General features: G+C 38.7%; 1 protein-coding gene across 1 annotated transcript; it reads right to left on the bottom strand.

Moving 5' to 3' along the window:
* Positions 1–11: 11 nt before the first annotated feature.
* Positions 12–22,817, bottom strand: LOC128227435 (WAG22 antigen-like). Its single transcript, XM_052937971.1, has 26 exons — positions 22,781–22,817; positions 21,902–21,955; positions 21,400–21,792; positions 20,018–20,584; positions 15,167–15,238; positions 14,424–14,585; positions 14,130–14,180; positions 13,769–13,831; positions 13,532–13,588; positions 12,964–13,299; positions 12,664–12,714; positions 12,320–12,376; positions 11,878–11,934; positions 10,580–10,636; positions 10,395–10,457; positions 10,193–10,261; positions 9,525–9,650; positions 8,893–9,015; positions 8,505–8,594; positions 8,251–8,369; positions 7,912–8,001; positions 6,929–7,018; positions 6,657–6,761; positions 3,132–3,213; positions 1,937–3,007; positions 12–1,677 (listed from the first exon to the last, which is right to left on the bottom strand). Exons 2-26 carry the CDS (start codon positions 21,945–21,947, stop codon positions 1,586–1,588), a joined length of 4,089 nt encoding a protein of 1,362 aa, XP_052793931.1. The 5' UTR covers positions 21,948–21,955; positions 22,781–22,817; the 3' UTR covers positions 12–1,585.
* Positions 22,818–24,395: the final 1,578 nt, after the last annotated feature.

A 24,395-nucleotide genomic window follows, 5' to 3' on the forward strand; every position in this document is an offset into this window, starting at 1 on the left:
GTTGAGCCAGGTTCACGTTCAAGGTTTATTGTACAAAGACCTCTGGTCCATACATATATACAATAACATACAGAGCATACACAACAACATAGTGAGTGACACGGATATGTATATCAAGGCAATATAAAACAAATAAAAGAAAGAGTGTAGAAACTTCTCTTTAGTATCTGGAAATATAAACATTCCTTATTCCAAATACAGAGGACACATTAACACAAACGATATTCGTTTAATAAACACTCGCAAAACGGATAAATGCGTTCTTCTCTCTGTAAAGCGTGACGTCCACCAGATTTAATAAAAGGACTTTTTAAAGAATATCTAAATGCCAAAAAACATTTACGAAACTCGGCTTCATTGAAAACACTCACATTCAACCAATGAATTTATCTAATAGTATACACATAGTTATAGTTATTTCTGTACATCTCGATCTATGTGTGTATACACAATTTAAAAAATTCCACATTTTGGCTTTCCTCAATGTAACCAAAACCATTTCTATACAATCTTTCCCTCACAGAAATCACCCAATCACAGAAAGTAATCATATCACAATATAAAAACATAATTTAACACTATTTATGGTATCTAACATTTGGCTTATGAAGAAGAAGTGTTTAGTATTTGATGCAGCGTTTTGCCATGATGAACGAGTAAGAACCTCTTGTAATCTCACACATGTAATACTTCAATACATACATAACTGTTAAATTTCCATGACCCCGTTCAACATAATTGGCCTACTTTTTGCGTGAACTATTCTGAAAAAGGGCTTTCTATGGTGAATATGGTAAATAAAAAAGTGAAAGAACGTACTCGTTTGCCTTAATTGTCATAGTATAAACCATTATTTAAGAGATAATCTACTTGAACAATGAATATCAAAATAATCAAAATTCCACACAACAATACGTGTTTTATTTGAAGAAGATGACGATATTCTCATGTGTTGACATGTCCCGCATTTCTTGGATACCATAACCTTTCTGTCTATAGTGAATATAAGGCACCGTTCATTGCAAAAATCATGAAAAATGTTTAAATAGTTGCACATGCAGGAAAACAACATTCACATTTGATCTCTCCGAAGTGCGGTTTTTATTAACTTTTAATCACTGTTTGAAAATCACCCCTGGTCACTATAACTATTTCAATAGAGTGCCACACTTTTCCTGTCTTCAGTCATTCAACACCATGATATCACAATGGTTAAGGTACGGTTATTATAAATTCTCACACGCTCAAAAATTGGTCGCATAATATTTAAGTATAACATATAACATTTGAGAAGAGCAAAGTAGTATCACTTAAATAGAAAATTATTGTCAACAATAAAATAATAAAACAAAATTAATCATTGTATAAAGGATTTTGTTTCAAACAGTGGTCAACATATTGCCTGTGATCGAGATATGGACATTATACTTGTATGTAACCAACACACATACATGACAATAAAGTCTTAGATCATCACAATGACCACTATTTGCCTATTGGCTTACAAGCACAACAAACCCATTCATTCATTTATGCCACGATAAACGTCAACCAACACTTTCTCGGGACGGAACTTCCGACCGCCTCAGTTAAAGCCCCCAATAGCCTCGGCCTCATCCTCCGAATCTGACCGTTCGCGGTACTCGACCCTGAGATCCGGCCGCGTAATCCGCGATCCTGAGTAAAAAAAAAAAATTTACAGAGCGGTACAATCATCCAATTATATTTTATGAGAACAAGTTATACTATATAGTATATAGAATAAACCATGAGCGTATATTGATACCATTATAGCAAACTCGATCTCACCATGGTAAAAATTATCAACGTAATTCAAAAAAATGCAAGAGAAGTAAATTACAGAAAACGAATATGAAGTTACAGTCTGAGACTTAAATACAAATACTCAATGGCCATTGCACCGTTCATTGCTAACCTTGAAACTGATCGGCTGACTGTTGCTGCTGACCACCGCCGGCGGCCATATTTCCGAAATTTTGAGGATTTTGCTGAAACCCAGCCCCAGGGACGGGATTTTGCATGTTTTGCGGAAAGGCAGCACCACCGACGGGGTTCATTCCGCCCGCCATACCAGGGATGATTCCGTCCGGATATTTTGGATTTCCAGTGAAAACTTTTGGTGGTACCGGTAAAGGCTTGGACGGTTTGAGTTCGTGTAGTTTTGGTTTGCTTGTTCGTGCATTATCAGGAAGTTTATTCAATGTGAATACTTTCGGATCTCCTCCATAACCTCTGCCTCGTTTCTTTTCTTGGGGCGGTTCCTCATCGCGCTGCTTACGGCTAAAGAATCCGCCGTCTTCTGCCATTTGAAGCATACCAGCTCCTCCTGGAAAGCCGCCGCCCATCTTCATACCTCCACCACCACCAAGCATTGCCGCCATGTCCATGCCACCACCCCCATCTCCGTTACCGCCTCCACCTGCCCGGATACCACCCAACATAGCGGCCAAGTTACCAGGTGCCCCGTCGCCGCCAACTCCCCCTACACCGCCTAGCATCGCTGCCAAATCCTGCATGTCACCAGCACCTCCGCCACCTCGGCCACCGAAAAGCGCCGACATATCTGGCATTCCCTCGCCACCTTCACCTCGACCGCGACCGCCAAACAGAGCGGACATATCCGGAAGTCCGCCGGCTCCTCCGCCTCCTCGACCACCGAGAAGAGCCGCTATATCCGGACGTCCACCACCACCCCCTCCACGGCCACCGAGTAGAGCTGCCATATCAGCAATTCCGCCACCACCACCCCTTCCCATGCCACCAAGAAGGGAAGCCATGTCCGGAAGGCCACCGGCTCCTGCACCACCCTGACCACCTAAGATGGCCGAAATATCCGGCAAACCACCTGGACCGCCGCCTTGGCCTCTCCCGCCCAACATGTCCTGGAGCCCGCCACCACCACGGCCCGCAAGCATCGCTGACATGTCCATCTGTCCTCCGCCTCGACCACGGCCTCCCATCATCGGAACTCCTCGGCCACCTCCCCCTGAAAATGTTTTATCGAATGTTATATGCAGCTGACAACAACTTTTTATGTTATTTTGTCATTTAATTCAATTTCTAAACTGGTTTCACTTTGAAATGAAAAGTCAAATGCGCAGTGTATTTACCATCCACGGACTGCTTGATGAGGCGCTGGTCTCGTTCATCAACATCCGGTGGAGGCTGCTGCCACATCTCCAGTATCGCATCCTGCAGAAGAAAATTCCTTATTTGGAGTCAGCAAAACGATCGAAAACGATCGAAAACGGGTATATGGAGTTGCAAAGGGGTCCCAATTGTTGTACATGTAATCACTTGTTTCACCATAGTTGTAAAAAAATAAGTTTAAACTGAAAGGTATTTATTACCGGTATATATAACGTTAAATACGGTAGATATGGTACTGTTGATTAATTAAATTTCACAATTTCCTCCGGGATTAAAAGCATTCCGTGATATGTTTTGGGTAATCATTCTGCTAGCAAGCAAGGTGCGGTAAGCATATACATTTTCTCAATGTACACTCACACACATGGCGTGGATAGATACGTCTACCCACGAATAAAACGTAGTATTGATCCGTATCGATATGTACCGGAGCAGTACCTTAACGCAATATTCCGTATCAATCCATACCAACGCTTGGTTTAAACGTATTCAAGACATTTCCCGACCTTGCAAGCTTCTCCAACTTTTGGTCAAGCACAACATTTGGAACAGCCCTTGGCCATTTGGGCGTGAATTTGGTCATATTGAAACGTACCTCTGTGTGTGTGTGTGTGTGTGTGTGTGTGTGAGAGAGCGTGTGTGTGTGTGTGTGTGTGCGTGCGTGTGTGTGTGTGTGTGTGTGCGTGTGTGCGCGCGCGCGTGTGTGTGTGTATGTGTGTTAAAGATACTGTAAGTGTGTTTCTGTGTGTGGGACTGTACCATTAAAGAATAGTGAGTTTCTGTATGTGTTACTGTACCATTAAAGAATAGTGTTTCTGTGTGTGAGACTGTACCATTAAAGAATAGTGTGCTTCTGTGTGTGTGACTGTACCATTTAAGAATAGTGTGTTACTGTATGTGTGACTGTACCATTAAATAAAAGTGTGTTTCTGTGTGTGTGACTGTACCATTAAAGAATAGTGTGTTACTGTGTGTGTGACTGTACCTTTAAAGAATAGTGTGTTTTTGTATGCGTGACTGTACCATTAAAGAATAGTGTAGCTCTCTGTGTGTGAGTGAACCATTAAAGAATGGCGTGTTTCTATGTGTGAGACTGAACGATTAAAGAATGGTGTGTTTCTATGTGTGTGACTGAACCATTAAAGAATGGCGTGTTTCTATGTGTGAGACTGAACCATTAAAGAATGGTGTGTCTCTATGTGTGTGACTGTACCATTAAAGACTGGTGTGTTTCTGTATGTGTGACTGAACCATGAAAGAATGGTATGTTTCTCTGTGTGTGACTGTACCATTAAAAATGGTGTGTCTCTTTATGTGTGACTGAACCATTTAATACTGGTGTGTTTCTGTATGTGTGACTGAACCATGAAAGAATGGTTTGTTTCTATGTGTGTGACTGTACCATTAAAAATTGTGTGTCTCTTTATGTGTGACTGAACCATTAAAGACTGGTGTGTTTCTATGTGTGTGACTATACCATTAAAGAATGGTGTGTCTCTTTATGTGTGACTGTACCATTAAAGAATGGTGTGTCTCTGTATGTGTGACTGAAACATGAAAGAATGGTGTGTCTCTATGTGTGTGACTATACCATTAAAGAATGGTGTGTTTCTATGTGTGTGACTGTACCATTAAAGAATGATGTGTCTCTTTATGTGTGACTGTACCATTAAAAATGGTGTGTCTCTTTATGTGTGACTGAACCATTAAAGACTGGTGTGTTTCTATGTGTGTGACTATACCATTAAAGAATGGTGTTTTTCTATGTGTGTGACTGTACCATTAAAGAATGATGTGTCTCTTTATGTGTGACTGTACCATTAAAGAATGGTGTGTCTCTGTGTGTGTGTGTGTGTGTGTGACTGTACCATTAAAGAATAGTGTGTCTCTATGTGTGTGACTGAACCATTAAAGAATAGTGTGTTACTGTGTGTGTGACTGTACCATTAAAGAATAGTGTGTTTCTGTGTGTGTGACTGTACCATTAAATAATAGTGTGGCTCTCTGTGTGTGACTGTACCATTAAATAATAGTGTGGCTCTCTGTGTGTGACTGTACCATTAAAGAATGGTGTGTCTCTATGTGTGTGACGGAACCATTAAAGAATAGTTAGTCTCTGTGTGGAATGGACGGAAGGGTCAAGTATTCCTTAAGGGTGTGAATTTGAAAGGGCAGATCGGTCCAATATTCCATAAGGGGTGTGCGCTTTGAAAGGCAGAACGGTCCAATATCCCATTAGGGGTGTGAGTTTGGAAGGACAGAGCGGTCCAATATTCCATTAGGGTGCGAGTATGGAAGAGCAGAGCGGTCCAATATCCCATTAGGGGTGTGAGTTTGGAAGGACAGAGCGGTCCAATATTCCATTAGGGTGCGAGTTTGGAAGAGCAGAGCGATCCAATATTCCATTAGGGTGCGAGTTTGGAAGAGCAGAGCGATCCAATATTCCATTAGAGGTGTGATTTCGTAAGAGCAGAGCGGTCCAATATTCCATTAGGGTGTAAGTATGGAAGGGCAGAACGGTCCAATAATCCATTAGGGGTGTGAATTTGGAAGGGAAGAACGGTCCAATATTCCATTAGGGGTGTGAATATGCAAAGCCAGAAGGGTCAGAAATTTCCATTGAATATGTTAAAACTGTTGATGAGCTTTTCTTTTTTCAAAAACTCTCTATTTATTATATATATGTCAGAAAACCGTGCCTATATGCTAAACTGTTTAAACTGTAAATAAATATTTCTGGTTGTGTTTCTGATAATTCTGACTTATATGTCTACTGGTGGTGTTGATAACGTTTATTAAGATGTCGGGTGGTGATGTTCCTAACACTAATTAAAATAGATATTAACAATGAACACCATCACCCGAAATATCAATATTAAGAATTATGAACACCTCCACTTAAAATATTATCATAAATCGAAAGAGCTCGCCGAAAGTTCAAAAGCGGAATGAAATAAGCGGAATGACTTAAAGGTGAAAGCAAATGGCATTTAGCACGAAGCAAATTGCACTTGTAAGTGTGGCTATAGTAAACTATCAAATGAATTTCACTCAGACATGTCAATTGTAATAGCATCACATCCATTTTAGAAAATCAGCAAATGGAGTTCAACTATATTGATTAGTGTCTGCACCTACGAGGAATTACGATTTTTAGAATGGGCTTAGAAATGACAAAGTTAGATGTAACCGCAAACAGTTTAGTATGGAGGCATGCTTTTCTGACATATAAAAAATAAAAAGACAGTTTTGCACAAAGAAATACCCAACAGTAATAAAGTAATACATGGATTAGAATTATGACATATTTGTCATTCCATATCTGAGTGGCAATTGCTTCCGGACGTTTCAACAACACAGGAGCATTACATCCACCATTCGAAGGAATCAGTGATTGCGTGATCATTTATGAATTGACATAAATGAAATAGAAAAAAACGTAACATATACCGTTGACCATCAAACATGCGATATAACCCACTTACCACTTCCGCATCTTCGCAGTGTCCGGTGACGGTTTTTAGTTTTTCCATGATTATCCCCCGTGATGGCTCGTTAGCGCTCTCTTTTTTCAGCGCAGCAACCACCATCTACAAGATCACAATGTCACCTTCATACCCGGTCAATATCAAGTATCAAGTTCAAGGTTTAATACAGCAATCCATGCCCACATTTAGGTGTAAACGTTTTTATAATAAGGAATTCGCAAGTAAAATTACGTGCTCGCTTCTTACAGCTAGGGTGAATTAAGACATACTTGATGCAGGTGATAGCGGCTGAGGAGTTTTGCTGATGTCGGGTGGACCACCTTACCACCAGAAGTACTGGCAACCATATCCAGGTAGTTCTGTAATACGAACAGTCATTACAACCGACGTGTTTTAAACAGATAAATGATACTTTCTAAAATAATACATTTAGAACCATCTTCAAAAGTGGCATACACAATTTTTAATTTGATACAATATGTAATAATGATTTACAGTACATGACCATTATTTTAAAGCTGCACTCTCACAGATATACCAATTTTAAAACTTTTTTATTTTTTATCTTCGAAAGAGCAAATTTTTGCGTAAATATCTGCATACCAATGATATAAGATTACTGACAAAAAATCAGACCGTAGATTTTCATATTTCCGTACGAAAACTAATCTTTTATGACTTAAACCGTTACTAACGGTTTAAGGAAAATGCACAAAACATCAATTTTTGAACTTAAATATAAAATTCTGCGATCTAAATTTTTGTCAGCAGTCTTATATAACTGGTTTCCATGGATTTTCGCAAAAAAAATGCCTTGTTTCAAGACAAAAAATAAAAAAAGTTGTCAAAACGTTTAATCTGTGAGAGTGCAGCTTTCACATATTGAACGTTTTGTCAACGTTTTTTTTTTACTTTTTGTCTAGGAACGAGCCAATTTTTGCGAAAATGTATGTAAACCAGTCATTTAGGACTGCTGACAAAAATTAGATCACAAAGTTTTATATTTAAGTTCAAAAATTGATGTTTTGTGCATTTTTCTTAAACCGTCTAAGCCATAAAACATTAATTTTCGAACGGAAATATGAAAATCTGCAATTTGATCTTTTGTCAGCCATCTTTTATCATTGGTCTGCAGATATTTGCACAATAATTTGTTCTTTCCAGAACAAAATATAAAAAGTTGTAAAAACGGTATATGTGTGAGAGTGCAGCTTTAATAGGATATATGAACTTGAATGGCGGTGTTACTAACCAGGTTGCTGTCACCGACCGGCACGCAGAAGATACGGACAAGGGTCGTCTTTAAAACCTGGTTCATCAGCTCCAGGGACATCGTTTGTAGCTGTAACATATAACAGAAATGTATTATTAAAATAGGTATGCCTTTTTATCATACCAACTATCTAGTGAAATAAATCATTATTCAAATAATGATGGACTGTTTTGCATGCTAAAGGTTCGACAGTAATAAATGCATTAAGCAGCTCGTACGAAGTTGACTTGCATGTGTTTTTACGGAATCCAAACCAACTATTATGGTGGTTTATTAAATTGGTCATCCCAGCGATCAAAAGTCATAATGGGAGGTTACCATATTGGATTGCTGCTGGTTGGGTTGCTGGCCGGGGACGTCGGTGACGCCGCTCAGCTGACCGTCGGTGATCAGGATGACCCGCGGCGGTACCATGTGACCCTGCAACGTCAGCATGCCTAAACAACGAAAACAGCGATGTTAATCGCGAATACGAATACAAAAAAAGAACTTAAAAGGGACATACAAAGACAACAGTATTTACACAGATCCAGAAAGATGCACGAAGTAAAAGATATATTTGAAGTATGTACCTCCTCGAGTGTTCTGGTCTAATGGCAGAAGTGCTATCGGCATAATGAGCCCTATGTGCAGCTTACTGGGGCCCTCCGCGCACAACGTATCTGAAATACATACATAATTAGCGAACATGCGGACGATATAGATATATAACCAAGATACGTTTCACCTATTTTGATAAGTATGAACTAAGTTGGTTGTGAAATGTGGTAACAAATGATCATTTAAGCATATTTGCATACGCTGCAAAACCTCACAACAAAACTATCCGTTACTCATCACAAACCTAGTTTTGTAATTTTGCTTTGGCATTAACAAGAATCATACACTCCTCCCTCCCGTCAGTTGCAAACAATGGGAGAAGACATGCATACACCGGTACCCATATATCGCCATACATACCTGTGGCCCTGCGGACCAGGCTGTAGTCGTTGGTAAAGTGTTGGACGACCTGGCCGCCATCCGCCACCGACACCAGCGCCACGTTCTCCTCGAGGTTGAACTCGAATTGCAGTTCTTCCAAACCTGCACATAAGGGGAATAAATCTGTGACCAGAAAATATTAAAATGACATGATCATTGCCCTTGGTCCTCTGTACGTTCAGTTACTTGTGGAGTATTGAAATAACAAATACATTACCTTTCCAAATATTATATATATGTATAATAATATAATGAATGATAAAGTATAGGCTGAATGAGCGTAGCGAATGAGCCCTTTTTAATAATTAGGATATTACTTCATGTCATCTCACCAACTTAGAATATTTGGCTGACACATAATGAAGCAAACTTTGACACAGGGAGTGTGTATCGGATGAGTAGCAGTAGGCTGAACTTTAAACAACCGCGAAAAATTAAACTCTTAATGATAAGTACTTAGTGAATGGCTATCTGCAATTTCATTGGCTGAGAATGTAGGTTGTATTTTAATGAAAGTTATTTTTCAAATAGTCCAGGAGGTTGCCATTCTATCAATCAGATTAATATGAGGTCAAGCACATATTTTTTACTCCGGTAAGATTATCCCCTACCATTGAGAAACTGTGAGAGGAACTCGCCCGCCTCGATCATGGCATCTCCGCCCATACTACCGGAAGTATCGATGATGATGATCGTGTTCATCGCGTTATGTGCACGCGGGCAGTGGCTATTCTGGGCTGGAATAAGGAACACTGCCAGGTTAACATCGTTCACCTTGAGAAATAAAGTTCACGGTTTTGCTAGCCAATTTCATAAAACTTGAATAAATGTCAAGTCTCAAGTTTCATGTTTTTCAATAAGCTCATGTCATACATATATGAAAAAGAGCATTGTGGTGAACATTTTATAATATATAAAGAGGCATTTAAGCCCTTTAACAATACTATAATATTATATATCCTGATAACGTCCGTGAATTGGTTTCCTGTTAACCACTTACTTTTCGCAATAATTATCTGGCTATTTAGTTAATATTCGCGAGTTTATTTTCGACAAGATAGATATCGCAATACTAGCACAATGCCCAGAACTGCCGCCTTTTACCTTGTCATGATGTACAACACTTACAGGTTATGTAGTTATGGTTTACGAAATCCACTTAATAAGTGATATAACAACAGGTTAACTAGATACGTATTTTGTAATACGTTGAGTATATTTTGATACTGTACATGCATATGATAGTTCAAGTGAGCCCATATGAAATACTCCATGTTACCTCTCATGCTTTCATAGGCTAACATTTGATGAATGACCTGCATGTCCCCGGGATTTTCCACGTTAACGTCTGAAATTGAAATTACAATACTTCTAAACGTCAGAACACATATCCAACAGCCCAGTTGGTTTGATTTATATACTACATAAACACGATCAAACATGGACAAAAGAATCATGTTAAGTCGTATATTATAACGTACCCTCCTCCTCCTCGCCGCCGCCGCCTTGTTGCCGCCGTCCCTGCAGTCCGCCCGGTCTTCCACCTACCGAGAGTAGAAATATCGGCAATTACATAGTTTTCTATGTGTAGCTATTAAAGTAGTTCGAATTTAAACATTTAATAAGCCATTCGTAGTAAGACATGATTAAGATATAAGATACAAACCTCCAGCACCAGCTAGCATCTGCATCATTTGATCTGCCTGACCACCTCCGCCACGACCTGAAAACACAAGAGCATGCTAATCAGTTATCAAGAAATCAAATTACATCCAAGGAATGTGATAAAGACAATGATGAACAATTGCCCTGTTCAGAACAATAATACTCACGCGCTTCTAACACTTAAAAAACAACAAAAAACAACATTTGCTTGAAAAATATCTGTAGATGTTTCAATACATATTAAAATATTTATATTAACGAATAGGCGAGTTAAAAGCAATTACGTAATTATAATGAATGTTAATTTCAAAATTTAACAAGAGATGTTTGCCAAACAATATGCCCCCCATGAGCGCCATGTTGTCAGGAATATTTGGACAATTGAATGAAATATGCATGGACCGAAATGACAGCTAATTTGCCATTGGCATTGGACGCCTTTGAGGCAGTTTTAAGATTATGACCATTCAAATTGTGAGGAAAGTAGGTACAGTTTTAAATAATGATCAGACGATGACTGATATTTGCAGATAAACATGTATCCTCTAAGCAGCAGGGTAAAAGTAAATATGGCGTAAATTGACCCATTTGAGTTGTGACATTGACCGTTGACTCCATGCACTCAAAATCAATAGGGGGCCATCTACTGGCCACCCCAACGTAAATGTTATGTTTGAGGGCCATGGGTGCAGGCATTGTCAAGTTATCACACAGACAAGCTTTTCGCGCTCAATGTCACTGTGACCTTGACCTTTGACCCAATGACCTCTAAAATCAATATGGGTCATGTACTGGTCAGCTCAACCTCCAAATGAAGTTTGAGGGCCATGGGTGCAGGCATTGTCGAGTTATCACTTTTAGCATTCAAGGTCACTGTGACATTGACCTTTGACCCGATGACCCCTTAGATAATTAGGGGTCATCTACATGTGAGGCCCAACCTCCATGTCAATTTTGATGATCATTGGTTCAGGCATTGTAGAGTTTTCTCTCGGACAAGCTTTGACATCCTTCTCCCGTTAAAGGTCACTGTAACCTTTACTTTTTACCCGATGACCCCTAAAATCAATAGACGTCATTTACTGGTCGGGCCAAACCTTCATGTAATGTTTGTTGACCATAGGTTCAGGAATTGTCGTGTTATCACTCGGACAAGCTTTGGTCTACCGACGGACGGACGGACCGACCTTCCGACCGACTGACCGACATTTGCAAAGCAATATGCACCCTCTTCTTTGAAGGGGAGGGGGCATAATAGGCCATTTTTAGTAAGACTTGATTAAGCTATAGGATACAAACCTCTTGCACCAGCTAGCATCTGCATCATTTGATCAGCCTGACCCCCTCCGCCACGACCTGGCAACACAATGAAAAATGCCATCTGATCTTTTATCAGCAGTCTAATATTAATGATTTCCAAACATTTACCCAAAATTGGCTCATTCAAAGACGACAATATTGAAAAGTTGTCAAAACGGTCAAATTTGTGAGAATACAGCTTAAAGTTAGAGATGAATAATAAACCTATTATGACAGTATTATAATACACATGCGCCTATAATACTTAAAAACAAATAACAACATAAGCATAAAAAACATTTGTCGGTGATTTTACACATATTAAATCATTTATATTTACGATTAGGTTAGTTTAATGCAATCTCGTGGCTATAACGAATCTTTATTTCAATATTCAATAAGCCATTCGTAGTAAGGCTTGATTAAGATATAAGATACAGACCTCCCGCACCAGCTAGCATCTGCATCATTTGATCAGCCTGGCCTCCTCCGCCACGACCTGGCAACACAAGAACATGCTTATCAAGACATCATATTGCATCCAATGAAGGTGTTTGAGACAAAGATGAACAATTGCCCTATTCAGTATAATAATACACTCGCGCTTATAACACTTGAACACATAAAACATAAGCATGAAAAATATTTGTGGATGATTATATACATATATAAACGATTCATATTTACGATAAGGCTAGTTGAAAGCGACTTCGAAGTTATTAGAATCATTTTTACGACAGAAGACGAATACTTTAATACACAGATTGAAGCCCACTGCCTGCTTACCCCCACTCATCATCTGCCTCATCATGTCCGCCTGGCTCCCACCGCGCCGACCTATACCATGTAAAATATCATATCGATATATATATATATATAAATAAATATATAGGAATATAGAAATAAAGAACTTACACGTGCAACAGGAAATCAAGTAAAGTTCTTTTTAATCATTTTACTGTGGTGATTTATTAAACTTGTATGTACATGCACCAATTAAAACCATTTTAACTACAGATTAAATATCACTTACAAACTAACAAACAAAGAATACAATATAAATACATAAATATTCTTGCAACCTACCTGCAGGACCCGCGCCAACACCACCCATCATCTGGGCGAGGGCATCTCCCCCACCACCAGCACCGCCCCCTCCAAACATTTGTGCAAGGGGATTAGACTGTCCCCCTTCTCCGCCTGCACCCCCTCCAAACATTTGTGCAAGGGGGTTAGCCTGTCCCCCAGCTCCGCCTGCACCCCCTCCAAGCATTTGTGCAAGGGGGTTAGCCTGTCCCCCAGCTCCGCCTGCACCTCCTCCAAACATTTGTGCAAGGGGGTTAGCCTGTCCCCCAGCTCCGCCTCCACCCCCTCCCAACATTTGTGCAAGGGGATCCATCTGTCCCTCTTCGCCACCACCGCCTTTAATAACGAAAAGGAAAAGGACTTGGCCATGTATGTGAGAATATTTTCGTATTATCACTCCATAGGACGTGATACAATAGGTTTGGCAACAAACTCGGAAATACAGAAGCCGAAACGCAAGTTTTCAACCCATCAGTTTCTTTTTTAATATTGCACGTGTTCTCACGTCATCCACATGACTGCAATGGCGTATTTGTTCCGAAAAATAAGAAGTGATTCTAAGTCTGACCTTGACTGCCGGGGTCGGGATTGTTTCCTTGATTAGCGGCACCATCTCCACCTGCCTCTGTTCAAAATAGAAGAGACTGGACCATAGTTTGACATGGTACGGAACTCTTACAATTACTTATTACTATACACCATATGGGACGAATGTTGGCCGAAAACGATAATATTATTCTTCAGCGAAGACAATATTTAATAAAGAAATATGTTGCAAACAACCAGGTTTCCATTATAGACTGACCTCGTTCTGCGCGGAGTTTAGCCAGCATCTTTTTGAGGTTTGGAGGCTCATCGTCACCGCCACCTGCAGAGGAACAATCAGATAGTATAAACTGTATGTCAGAAAGGTGATCCGGTCTTGACATGACGGTTGAATAAGGGACATGGATCTATTTAACTAGTGAAGGTTAACAAAATATATAAAAAAAACGAAGAAAAATTGGCAACCTCTTGGTTGTCTCGGACATCCTACCAGCAGAAAGGGAATACACGAACGGACACATCGTGTCAAAATGTGCGTTGCTCATCACAAACCACCATGAAATTAACTTATCAGCATTTTTACTGAATGACCAAACTGTGAACTCAGCCGATCTACTCACCGGGAGCATCTTTTGCCATGTCTCTGAGCATCTGCTTAATTGGGTCATTGTCTGAAACACGGTACGTCGCTCATATAATAACACATAACAGAGACAGTGCACGCGAAGTTGAATTATTAAATTGCTGAAACTGCCGATAATACAGTCTTGTCAGGTAACAGACGAGGAAGTCAGGGCTATATACTGTCACGAAGAGTTTTCAGAGACACAGGTTTGATTTGTAATGAATTTATGATTGTACTTGAAAATGTGCATAGCAACAAAATGTACTTCACTGCAAGTATATATGCCCACCTAGACCGTCCGATGGTATAGGAGCCCCAAACCCTCCAATGCCACCAAAGCCATCCGCCTGCTTAGACCGTCCGCTGTCTTTACCGGAAGGATTGGCTGGTGCCGGAGCGCCACCTGCCTTTGGTGCCTTATTTCCGGCCCCGCTCGATGGCTGGTTACCGCCTGTATATACCATTAAGTAACATGATCAAGTATGTGGATATTTGAGGCAAAACTCGCGTACATATAGCTTATACAGTATAACTTGCTTGTACAACTACGCTACATTACATTCTGTTCTAATGCAATTCAAACGATCCTTAAGAACACAAGTGTCGTCTTGTTCAAGCAATGCATTTAAATTGAATAATTTAAGTTCCCTATGATCTTCCTCAGACAAAGATCACTTTAAATTAGATTCTCAAAAGGGAAATCCGAAATGACAAAACAAATTTAGTCTGATTATTTGAGCTAAAACATCCTTTAAATACAATGCTGGTATAAACAGTACTGGTAATTGGGCAGTTTTATGTTATAAACGTTCTTTTAAATACTTAATGCTAAAAGTCACCGAATTACGTGTTTTTTCCATTTATACTTTGATCGAGGTATGCGGAGATTCAAATTTGTGCAACTTATTGATAGATCAGTCGTTAGATATTTATTTATTTGCTATGTGTGTAGGACATGTTGTCAAATATGAGTAATAATCTCAATATCTCAACGGCAACATGTTCACAATATAAAGTGTTGTGTCTTCTTACCGTAGCCAGGGCGTTGTCCGGATCCGGGCTCTGACTTCCTTCCACCTTCGCTTACTCTAGCCGGGGCCTCTCCTGTAATACAACTACCAGGTACAACCGATAAAGGTCAAGCATACCAAGCCTTTAAAGTGGTGTAGATTTTTTAAAAAAATGTTATGTTTCCTCATTTGTACATGCATAGATATTATCCCATTTTTAAATGCGGGATAGTCTTCCATTTATAAATGCGTGTATATTCTTCAAGTTGTACATGCGAAGACTTTCTCTCATTTTGAATACGTGGATATCCTCCCATTTGTACATGCGTGCATATTTTTCCATTTGTACATGTGTAGATATTCTCTCATTTTGAATACGTGGATATTCTCCCATTTGTACATGCGTGCATATTTTCCTTTTTGTACATGTGTGGATATTCTCTAATTTGTACATGGGTGGGCATTCTCCCATTTGTAAATGCGTGCATATTATCCAATTTTAACATGCGTGGATATTCCCCCATTTGTACAAGCGTGGATATTCCCCCATTTGCATATGCGTGGATATTGCCCCATTTGTAAATGCTTGGATATGCCCCTATTCGTGAATGCGTGGATAGTCTTTCATTTGTACATGCATGGATAGTCTACCATTTGTACATGCGTGGAAATTATCCCATTTAGACATACGTGGATATTCCCCAATTCGTGCATGTGCGGATATTCTCCCATTTGTACATGCGTTGATATTCCCCATTTCGTGCATGTGCGGATATTCTTCCATTTACACAAGCGTGGATATTTCCCAATTCGTGCATGTGCGGATATTATCCCATTTGTAAATGCTTGGATATTCCCCAATTAGTGCATGCATGAATACCCTCCCATTTATACAAGCGTGAATATTCTCCCATTTGTACAAGCGTGAATAATCTCCCATTTATACAAGCGTGAATATTTTCCCATTTGTACAAGTGTGAATAATCTCCCATTTATACAAGCGTGGATATGCTCCCATTTGTAAATGCGTAGATATTCCCCCATTAGTAAATATTTGGATATTCCCCCATTTGTAAACGATTGGATAACCCCCCATATGTACATGTGCGGATATTCTCCCATTTGTACAAGCGTGGATATTCCCCCATTTACATATGCGTGGATATTGCCCCATTTGTAAATGCTTGGATATGCCCCTATTCGTGAATGCGTGGATAGTCTTTCATTTGTACATGCATGGATAGTCTACCATTTGTACATGCGTGGAAATTATCCCATTTAGACATACGTGGATATTCCCCAATTCGTGCATGTGCGGATATTCTCCCATTTGTACATGCGTTGATATTCCCCATTTCGTGCATGTGCGGATATTCTTCCATTTACACAAGCGTGGATATTTCCCAATTCGTGCATGTGCGGATATTATCCCATTTGTAAATGCTTGGATATTCCCCAATTAGTGCATGCATGAATACCCTCCCATTTATACAAGCGTGAATATTCTCCCATTTGTACAAGCGTGAATAATCTCCCATTTATACAAGCGTGAATATTTTCCCATTTGTACAAGTGTGAATAATCTCCCATTTATACAAGCGTGGATATGCTCCCATTTGTAAATGCGTAGATATTCCCCCATTAGTAAATATTTGGATATTCCCCCATTTGTAAACGATTGGATAACCCCCCATATGTACATGTGCGGATATTCTCCCATTTGTACAAGCTTGGATATTCCCCCATTTACATATGCGTGGATATTGCCCCATTTGTAAATGCTTGGATATGCCCCTATTCGTGAATGCGTGGATAGTCTTTCATTTGTACATGCATGGATAGTCTACCATTTGTACATGCGTGGAAATTATCCCATTTAGACATACGTGGATATTCCCCAATTCGTGCATGTGCGGATATTCTCCCATTTGTACATGCGTTGATATTCCCCATTTCGTGCATGTGCGGATATTCTTCCATTTACACAAGCGTGGATATTTCCCAATTCGTGCATGTGCGGATATTATCCCATTTGTAAATGCTTGGATATTCCCCAATTAGTGCATGCATGAATACCCTCCCATTTATACAAGCGTGAATATTCTCCCATTTGTACAAGCGTGAATAATCTCCCATTTATACAAGCGTGAATATTTTCCCATTTGTACAAGTGTGAATAATCTCCCATTTATACAAGCGTGGATATGCTCCCATTTGTAAATGCGTAGATATTCCCCCATTAGTAAATATTTGGATATTCCCCCATTTGTAAACGATTGGATAACCCCCCATATGTACATGTGCGGATATTCTCCCATTTGTAAATGTTTGGATATTCTCCCATTTGTAAATGATTTGATATTCCCCCATTTGTAAAAGATTGGATATTCCCCAATTTGTACATGCGTGGACATTTCCCCATTTGTAAATGTTTGGATATTCACCCATTTGTACATGCGTGGACATTCTCCCATTTGTACATGCGTCGATATTCCACCATATGTAAATGATTGGATATTCCCCCATTTGTACATGCGTGGACATTCTCCCATTTGTAAATGCGTCGATATTCCACCATATGTAAATGATTGGATATTCCCCCATTTGTACATGCGTGGATATTCTCCAATTTGTAAATGTTTGGATATTCACCCATTTGTAAATGATTGGATATTCACCCATTTGTACATGCGTGGATATTCTCCAATTTGTAAATGTTTGGATATTCACCCATTTGTAAATGATTGGATAGTCTCCCATTTGTACATGCGTGGACATTCTCCCATTTGTAAATGTTTGGATATTCACCCATTTGTAAATGATTGGATATTCTCCCATTTGTACATGCGTGGACATTCTCCAATTTGTAAATGTTTGGATATTCACCCATTTGTAAATGATTGGATATTCCCCCATTTGTACATGCGTGGACATTCTCCAATTTGTAAATGTTTGGATATTCACCCATTTGTAAATGTTTGGATATTCTTCCATTTGTACATGCGTGGATATTCTCCCATTTGTAAATGTTTGGATATTCACCCATTTGTAAATGATTGGATATTCCCCCATTTGAACATGCGTGGATATTCTCCCATTTGTAAATGTTTGGATATTCACCCATTTGTAAATGATTGGATATTCTCTCATTTGTAAATGTTTGGATATTCACCCATTTGTAAATGATTGGATATTCCCCCATTTGAACATGCGTGGATATTCTCCCATTTGTAAATGTTTGGATATTCACCCATTTGTAAATGATTGGATATTCCCCCATTTGTAAATGTTTGGATATTCCCCCATTTGTAAATGATTGGATATTCTCTCATTTGTAAATGTTTGGATATTCACCCATTTGTAAATGATTGGATATTCCCCCATTTGTACATGCGTGGACATTCTCCCATTTGTAAATGTTTGGATATTCACCCATTTGTAAATGTTTGGATATTCTCCCATTTGTAAATGGGTAAATACGGTTAATCAAGAATCTGCTGAAGGAATACAACCACATTAAATATTTAAAATGCCCACATGAACTGTTTAGTAAGGAGCTAGGTATTACTCTGAGGATACATATTGTACAAGTACACAGGAAGGAAAAAGATTTCCAGAAATAACTTTCAACTGAAATAACAACAAACGATGTACAACCGTCAGACAGTGATTAGAAACACTATTCTACACAGCAGAATCGAAATAAGCTAGGCTGTTCATTATACAACGGTGCCAAATTCCATGTCCTGGTTTGAATATTTTATGAGGACCATTTTACGACATAATAGAGCGAGAAAAGTGGATTACTTTGTTTCTGTAAATCTGATACATTTGAATTCCCAATAGAAAAAAAACTGACAAAGTACTAGGATACATCTTAAACTGAAACCTAAATGGAGAAATATATGCAGATGAATAATTAAGAACTAGCATGAAAAAGGTTAAAGAAATAATCCGAACTTGAGAAAGAACAATTCTTTATTTTTAATATTATAATTTTAAAGCGGGTTTTGCGGTCATAAATCCTTTGTTTTTAAAGGAGTGCAGTTCAGAGCGCATTTTTAAGCACGCCACACGACGAAACTAGCGTTGAAGTCAGTTCGTGCATGGACCGTACCGATTTCACCATGGCGAATCCTATCCCAGGACCAGGACCCCGAAACTTTGTTTGAATTAATATATGTTCATAGCGTAGTGAATGGAATGAAACTGTATATTCGCCATACAATGCAAAGAAGATAAATCTTGTAACAAACGTACACGATAATCTCATGAACGTTAACGGTAACATTGGAAAAAATAAACCTATCTTTCGAAAAGAAGGAGTTAAATCAACATAAGGAAGATTCGTGTTTCAAAAGAAAACATGCAACACTATAAAGTGTCGTACAGCGACATTTAAAGAAACTTCTTGAAAAACATTTAAAATAAATCAATAATATTTTTAAACTAGTCATTGACAATTCGCAGAAACTCTTTAGAGAATTTAAAAAAAACAATAACATTTCCCTTTATATTTCCGAAAAAAGAAATATCGTTTAAACATGATGTTTTGCTATAAAGGAAAGATTATACTTCAACCCTTTGTGTGTGATGAAATTTATCTTCAGCATAGCAATATTAAAGATACAAAGTTGTAATTGCAAACAAAAAATTGTAAAAGTTATTACAGACTTTCTAAATTACCAAACTAACCTTTAATCGCCCAGGATTACAAGTATCTTCTCCAGCCGGTTCTAATATTTAAACCATCAGTCAAAATGGTAAAATACTTTAAACGCCAGTCGAAATTGGCAGAAGTTACTTGAATAAAAAATATTTTCTAACAATTTTGAACTGGAAACAATGACTGTACATTTTCAATGGTGCCTACCTCTGGCTGTCTGGTAGCGCCCCATCCCCCTTCCGCCCTGGATGCCGCCTATGGGAGAGACATCCGGATTCTGGGTCCCCCCCAGCCGCCCGCTGCCAATGGGAGCCCTCAGCTTGGCAAACGGGTCATCAGCTTCCGCGTTTGGCATCTGACTGCGCACGTTTACCTGAGCATTTTTTAGTGATTTTACTAACGAGTTAAATGGATTTTCATCTTCCACACTTCCTTCGCTGTCACTATCGTCCGCTCTGAAACTCTTGCCGGGGAGGCCACCAATCCCGAATCCGCCGATGGGCGCCGCTCCACCTTCCTCATCACTGTCATCATCACTACCTTTCCGTCCTTGTTGTTGCAGCCTTATAAGTCTAGCTATTGGATTGTTATCAGCTGACTCTATTGGTTGCCTCTGGTTTGAGAACGCTGAAGGATGGTTATTTCGGGTGCCTTGTAGGAGCCGTTGATTTCCTGAGCGGTTATCCTCCTCGCTGTGATCGCTGTCCGTGTTTTCCAAAGATTTCATGTGCTCGTCATTTTCATCTTCGTCTTTGACGCGCGATATTGGGAAACCTGCATAGAAATGCCATATGCTATTTTATTCTTATCAACAGTTTACCTAGTTAGTGTTTGCCCAACATTTTCAGCCAATTAGGGGTGCTGGAATTATTAAATGATTAGGTTCATTTGGTGAAGATCGTTTCTTACTGCTGAAGACGACTCTTCATGATTAATAAAATCATCAGTGCTATAACTGCGCATGCGCTTATAGCCACGCCTACTGTTTGCATATGCAAAGCCAATTTTAATGTCAACGCTGATTTAACCACGTCACAACATCTAAGGTAGTTATGCAGTGATTGACAAGACTTTTTTTGGAAGGCGTACTGCATTATGTTAAAGCTGATGCAATTTGGGAGTGATTAACACTAAGATAGCTAGAACTCATTAAGTAATTTCCACAAGAAGATTAAACTTCCAGGTGCGCCCCCTCTACAATCGTCCAAGTTTACTTTTTATTTCAATATGTGAGGTAAAGAAGTTATAATACAGATCAAATCCACCATTTCCGACTGCAAATGCTTAAAATTATTCAGGGAGAAACTCCAATCCTTCATGCAAACAGTTTATGCCATATACTTTAGGCATTGAGGGAGGGTCGCGTGTCGAAAGGTTACACCATAAGTCACGCCCCCTCTAACGTCAATTGCTGGCCCCGCCCGATTTTTTTCGTTAATAGGAAACTTATGTCGCTCCGCTGCGCTCCGCTCCCTTTAAGAGGTTACTTATTCACGAAGAAATTACTTAATAGACATTAACATATACATAAATTATTGGTATACATTTTCAAATTTTGAGAGTAGGTTTATTTTGAATTATCTGATTACCTAGCCCAGAAGTCTTCGATTCAGATTTTTTCTGTTCGGTGTCTTCAAAGTTGTTCTGAAACAGCGCCATGAATTCGTCTTTGCTCTGCTGCCCCTTGGTGTCTTCCTTATGGAAATTTCCGTTCTCATGGACTCGCTTCACCTCTGGTGACCTCTTAGATGGCGTGTTTGAGCCAAACAGCGAGTTTCCGTTGTCGTCCGGTTCGTTTATACTGATGTCAGCCGATACATGTGATGCCTGGCTCGGGCTGGATATATTTAGACGCTGTCCATAACCCGTCGCGCCCGGCTGCGAACCGCTGTAAGACGATGGAGAAGCACTACCGCTTGGGCTGGCACGCGCTTTCTGCTGGAAACGCCTTCTCATCCGTTCTTGAATGTCAATCTTGCCGCCTAGCAATAAATATTTATAATTACTAATAAAATCATCCCCATCATTATATAGACATATTACCCAAATCATGAGGAATTCCAATAAATAGTTATAAATATGTAGTCCTACCTTTGTCGCTCGGCCGCCTCCCTCCCCCGGCGTCAAGGTCGTTCATTCCGCTCGCTGTAAAATAAAGCACATAAATGTTATTGTAAATTGTACTTCACATATGGTCATTCGAAAAACAACAGCAACGAATGATGACCTAGATTACCATTTTTTTTAAATCATTCCCACTATAACAGGATGTGGATTTCGGTTCATTTATAATTAAAAATGTAAATAGTAAAACCATGCCGCAAATTATCTAAAGAAATTAGGTATTGAACTTGCTTGACATTTATTGATTTCGAACTCTAAATCGGTCTAAGTAGATGTATCAACCTGCAAATAAGGCAACCGTTTAATACAGTGAAATGTGAACTTAACGGAAAATAAAATACGTACAACATACAACATACACACAACATAAACCCCCTATTAATTGGACACCGCGAAAAAGACAAATAAAGATGATATTGTCGCCAAGGAGACTGAAAGCTTCCATGATTTAACTTCCTTCTATTATTATAATTTAATATCTAATTACCCAGTAATGCTAGCTAGTTTATCACGTATTCAAAAACAGATATGATCGAGTATTTGGATAAGAGTTTTTAGCTACTTCAATGAATGTTATGTTTTTAATGTCGTATATTCCAATTAGATACAAGAGTAATACTTACCTGAATTATTTAGCCTACTGTTTTTTTTTATATTCCTTATACAGTCAAAGCGAAATATTTAGACAAAACCAGGTTCAGATTTTGTTTAGATCTATTTAGAATGATAAAAACATTTACCTGATTGAAAGTATTCAACTTATTTTACAGAACTTTAACTAGAATGAATTACAAACTATCCGTTGTAAAAACCATTACGTTAGAAGCATTTCTATTTTCGTTTTACCTATACCAAACAGTACGCTGGTATTTCCTATGACGCATCAGCCATACTAGATATATGCAAAACGAAACCATGTAAGATTTTCCCCATTAGGTCGCTTATGTCATTTAGTGAGGAAATAACCGTGATATGATCAAGCAGTGATTCTTACATTTGAAACACCTCGACTTTTTCCCTTTGAATGAATGCGACTTCGGATTACAATATCGGGTTTCTTTATATTTAACTGCGCTGCAATAAATCGCGTAGTAATTTCGTTTTAGCAGTTAAATTTAATGACTGCTCTTCACTGCACTGGCAATTAATTTAAAAAAAAAGATGAATACATATCGTAAACAATGGTTCTTCTTAAAGATACCGTGTTGAATTTGAAATAAAGGTGTAGAACACGGTTCGTCTACCTCAAGAGACGATTGTTGATCACTGTTAATATTTTAGCATTCAACAGTCATTTACTATGTGTGCGTATTTGGCTACTAAATACCTGGTTACAATCTTGTTATCAGTAATAAATATTTTCCATTAATGCATTATTTAGTAAGAAGTTAAAGTTTCACCACTCAAAGTTATGTTTGTTATAAATATAATTGTTACTGTATTGATTTTAAATACGAGTGTCACTTTAAACTTAGAAATACAAAATACACGTTATAACACTTCAATTCATTAATACTATTATTTAAAATTTTACGAACTACCTCTGATATACCGGCATATATCCGAGGCTGTTTTTCGATGGAAAAAGACCGAGATATTTCAATTGTGTTTCTTAATTACAACGGCCCTGATTATCATCGGATAGGCTGATAGTCTTAGTCGTGGCCCGAGCTTCTTTTGTGGTGAAACATTGACACCGCACATAGGTGACACGAGCAGAGCCTGGCCGGCCACTCTTTCTTCCCTGCTTTAGATGTCATTCGTCACGTTTAGGGGGCTAATTATTAGACGGCGCCCTACTATATTTGATATTACTTTAGAAATATTCCAACTTAGGGACTAGTTCATAAATTGCAGAACAATGCGTTCAATAGTTTCCACGTAAGCCCTGCTTATCATTATGAAAATTTTGATTTTAAATACCAACTCAATCATAATAACAACTTGGCCATCTCCGAGATAGATACAGGCCGAGATGTTCCGATCGATATCAAATAGAAGAAGGTTACACGGTACTATTAAAATATCCTTTATGTTTGTAAACCTCCTACGCAGTAATCTCCCTTGGTGACAGCAAAAATGCCCGAGTTTTGAAAAATTAACCTTGAGCTTAATTGTTTGTTTGGAAAATGTCATTCGAAAGAATGAACTCCAGATAATTCCCCTTTGATGTATAGTATTTTTATCCCCGTTCTATATACTCATATGAGTGAAATGTGTAACAAAAACTTATACAAAATATAAAGCAAGGAATTTACATAACAAGCCGGTACAAATAAAAGGTGAACTTCATGCTATTGAAATCTATGTATTAGACCATTGACTCTATTTCATCCGAAGAAACGAATGTATATTTTTGTTATAATTTAGTTTAAACCGGAGGATTAGCTTGGGGGAAAAAGACAGAATATCTATAATTCCGGGCTTAAACTATTGTAACAATATTATTAACCATAATGTC

The sequence above is a fragment of the Mya arenaria genome, chromosome 3 (genome assembly GCF_026914265.1).
Source record: "Mya arenaria isolate MELC-2E11 chromosome 3, ASM2691426v1".
NCBI classification, from domain to species: Eukaryota; Metazoa; Mollusca; class Bivalvia; order Myida; family Myidae; genus Mya; species Mya arenaria.

Bases quoted from the DNA above. Each gene is read 5' to 3' on its own strand.
- LOC128227435 (XM_052937971.1), bottom strand. From the start codon at position 21,947: ATGAACGACCTTGACGCCGGGGGAGGGAGGCGGCCGAGCGACAAAG. The intron at 13,832-14,129 runs GTGAGTAGATCG...GTTCCTCTGCAG, and splicing joins CATGGCAAAAGATGCTCCCG to GTGGCGGTGACGATGAGCCT. The intron at 12,715-12,963 runs GTAGGTTGCAAG...TACATGGTATAG, and splicing joins TGTTGGCGCGGGTCCTGCAG to GTCGGCGCGGTGGGAGCCAG.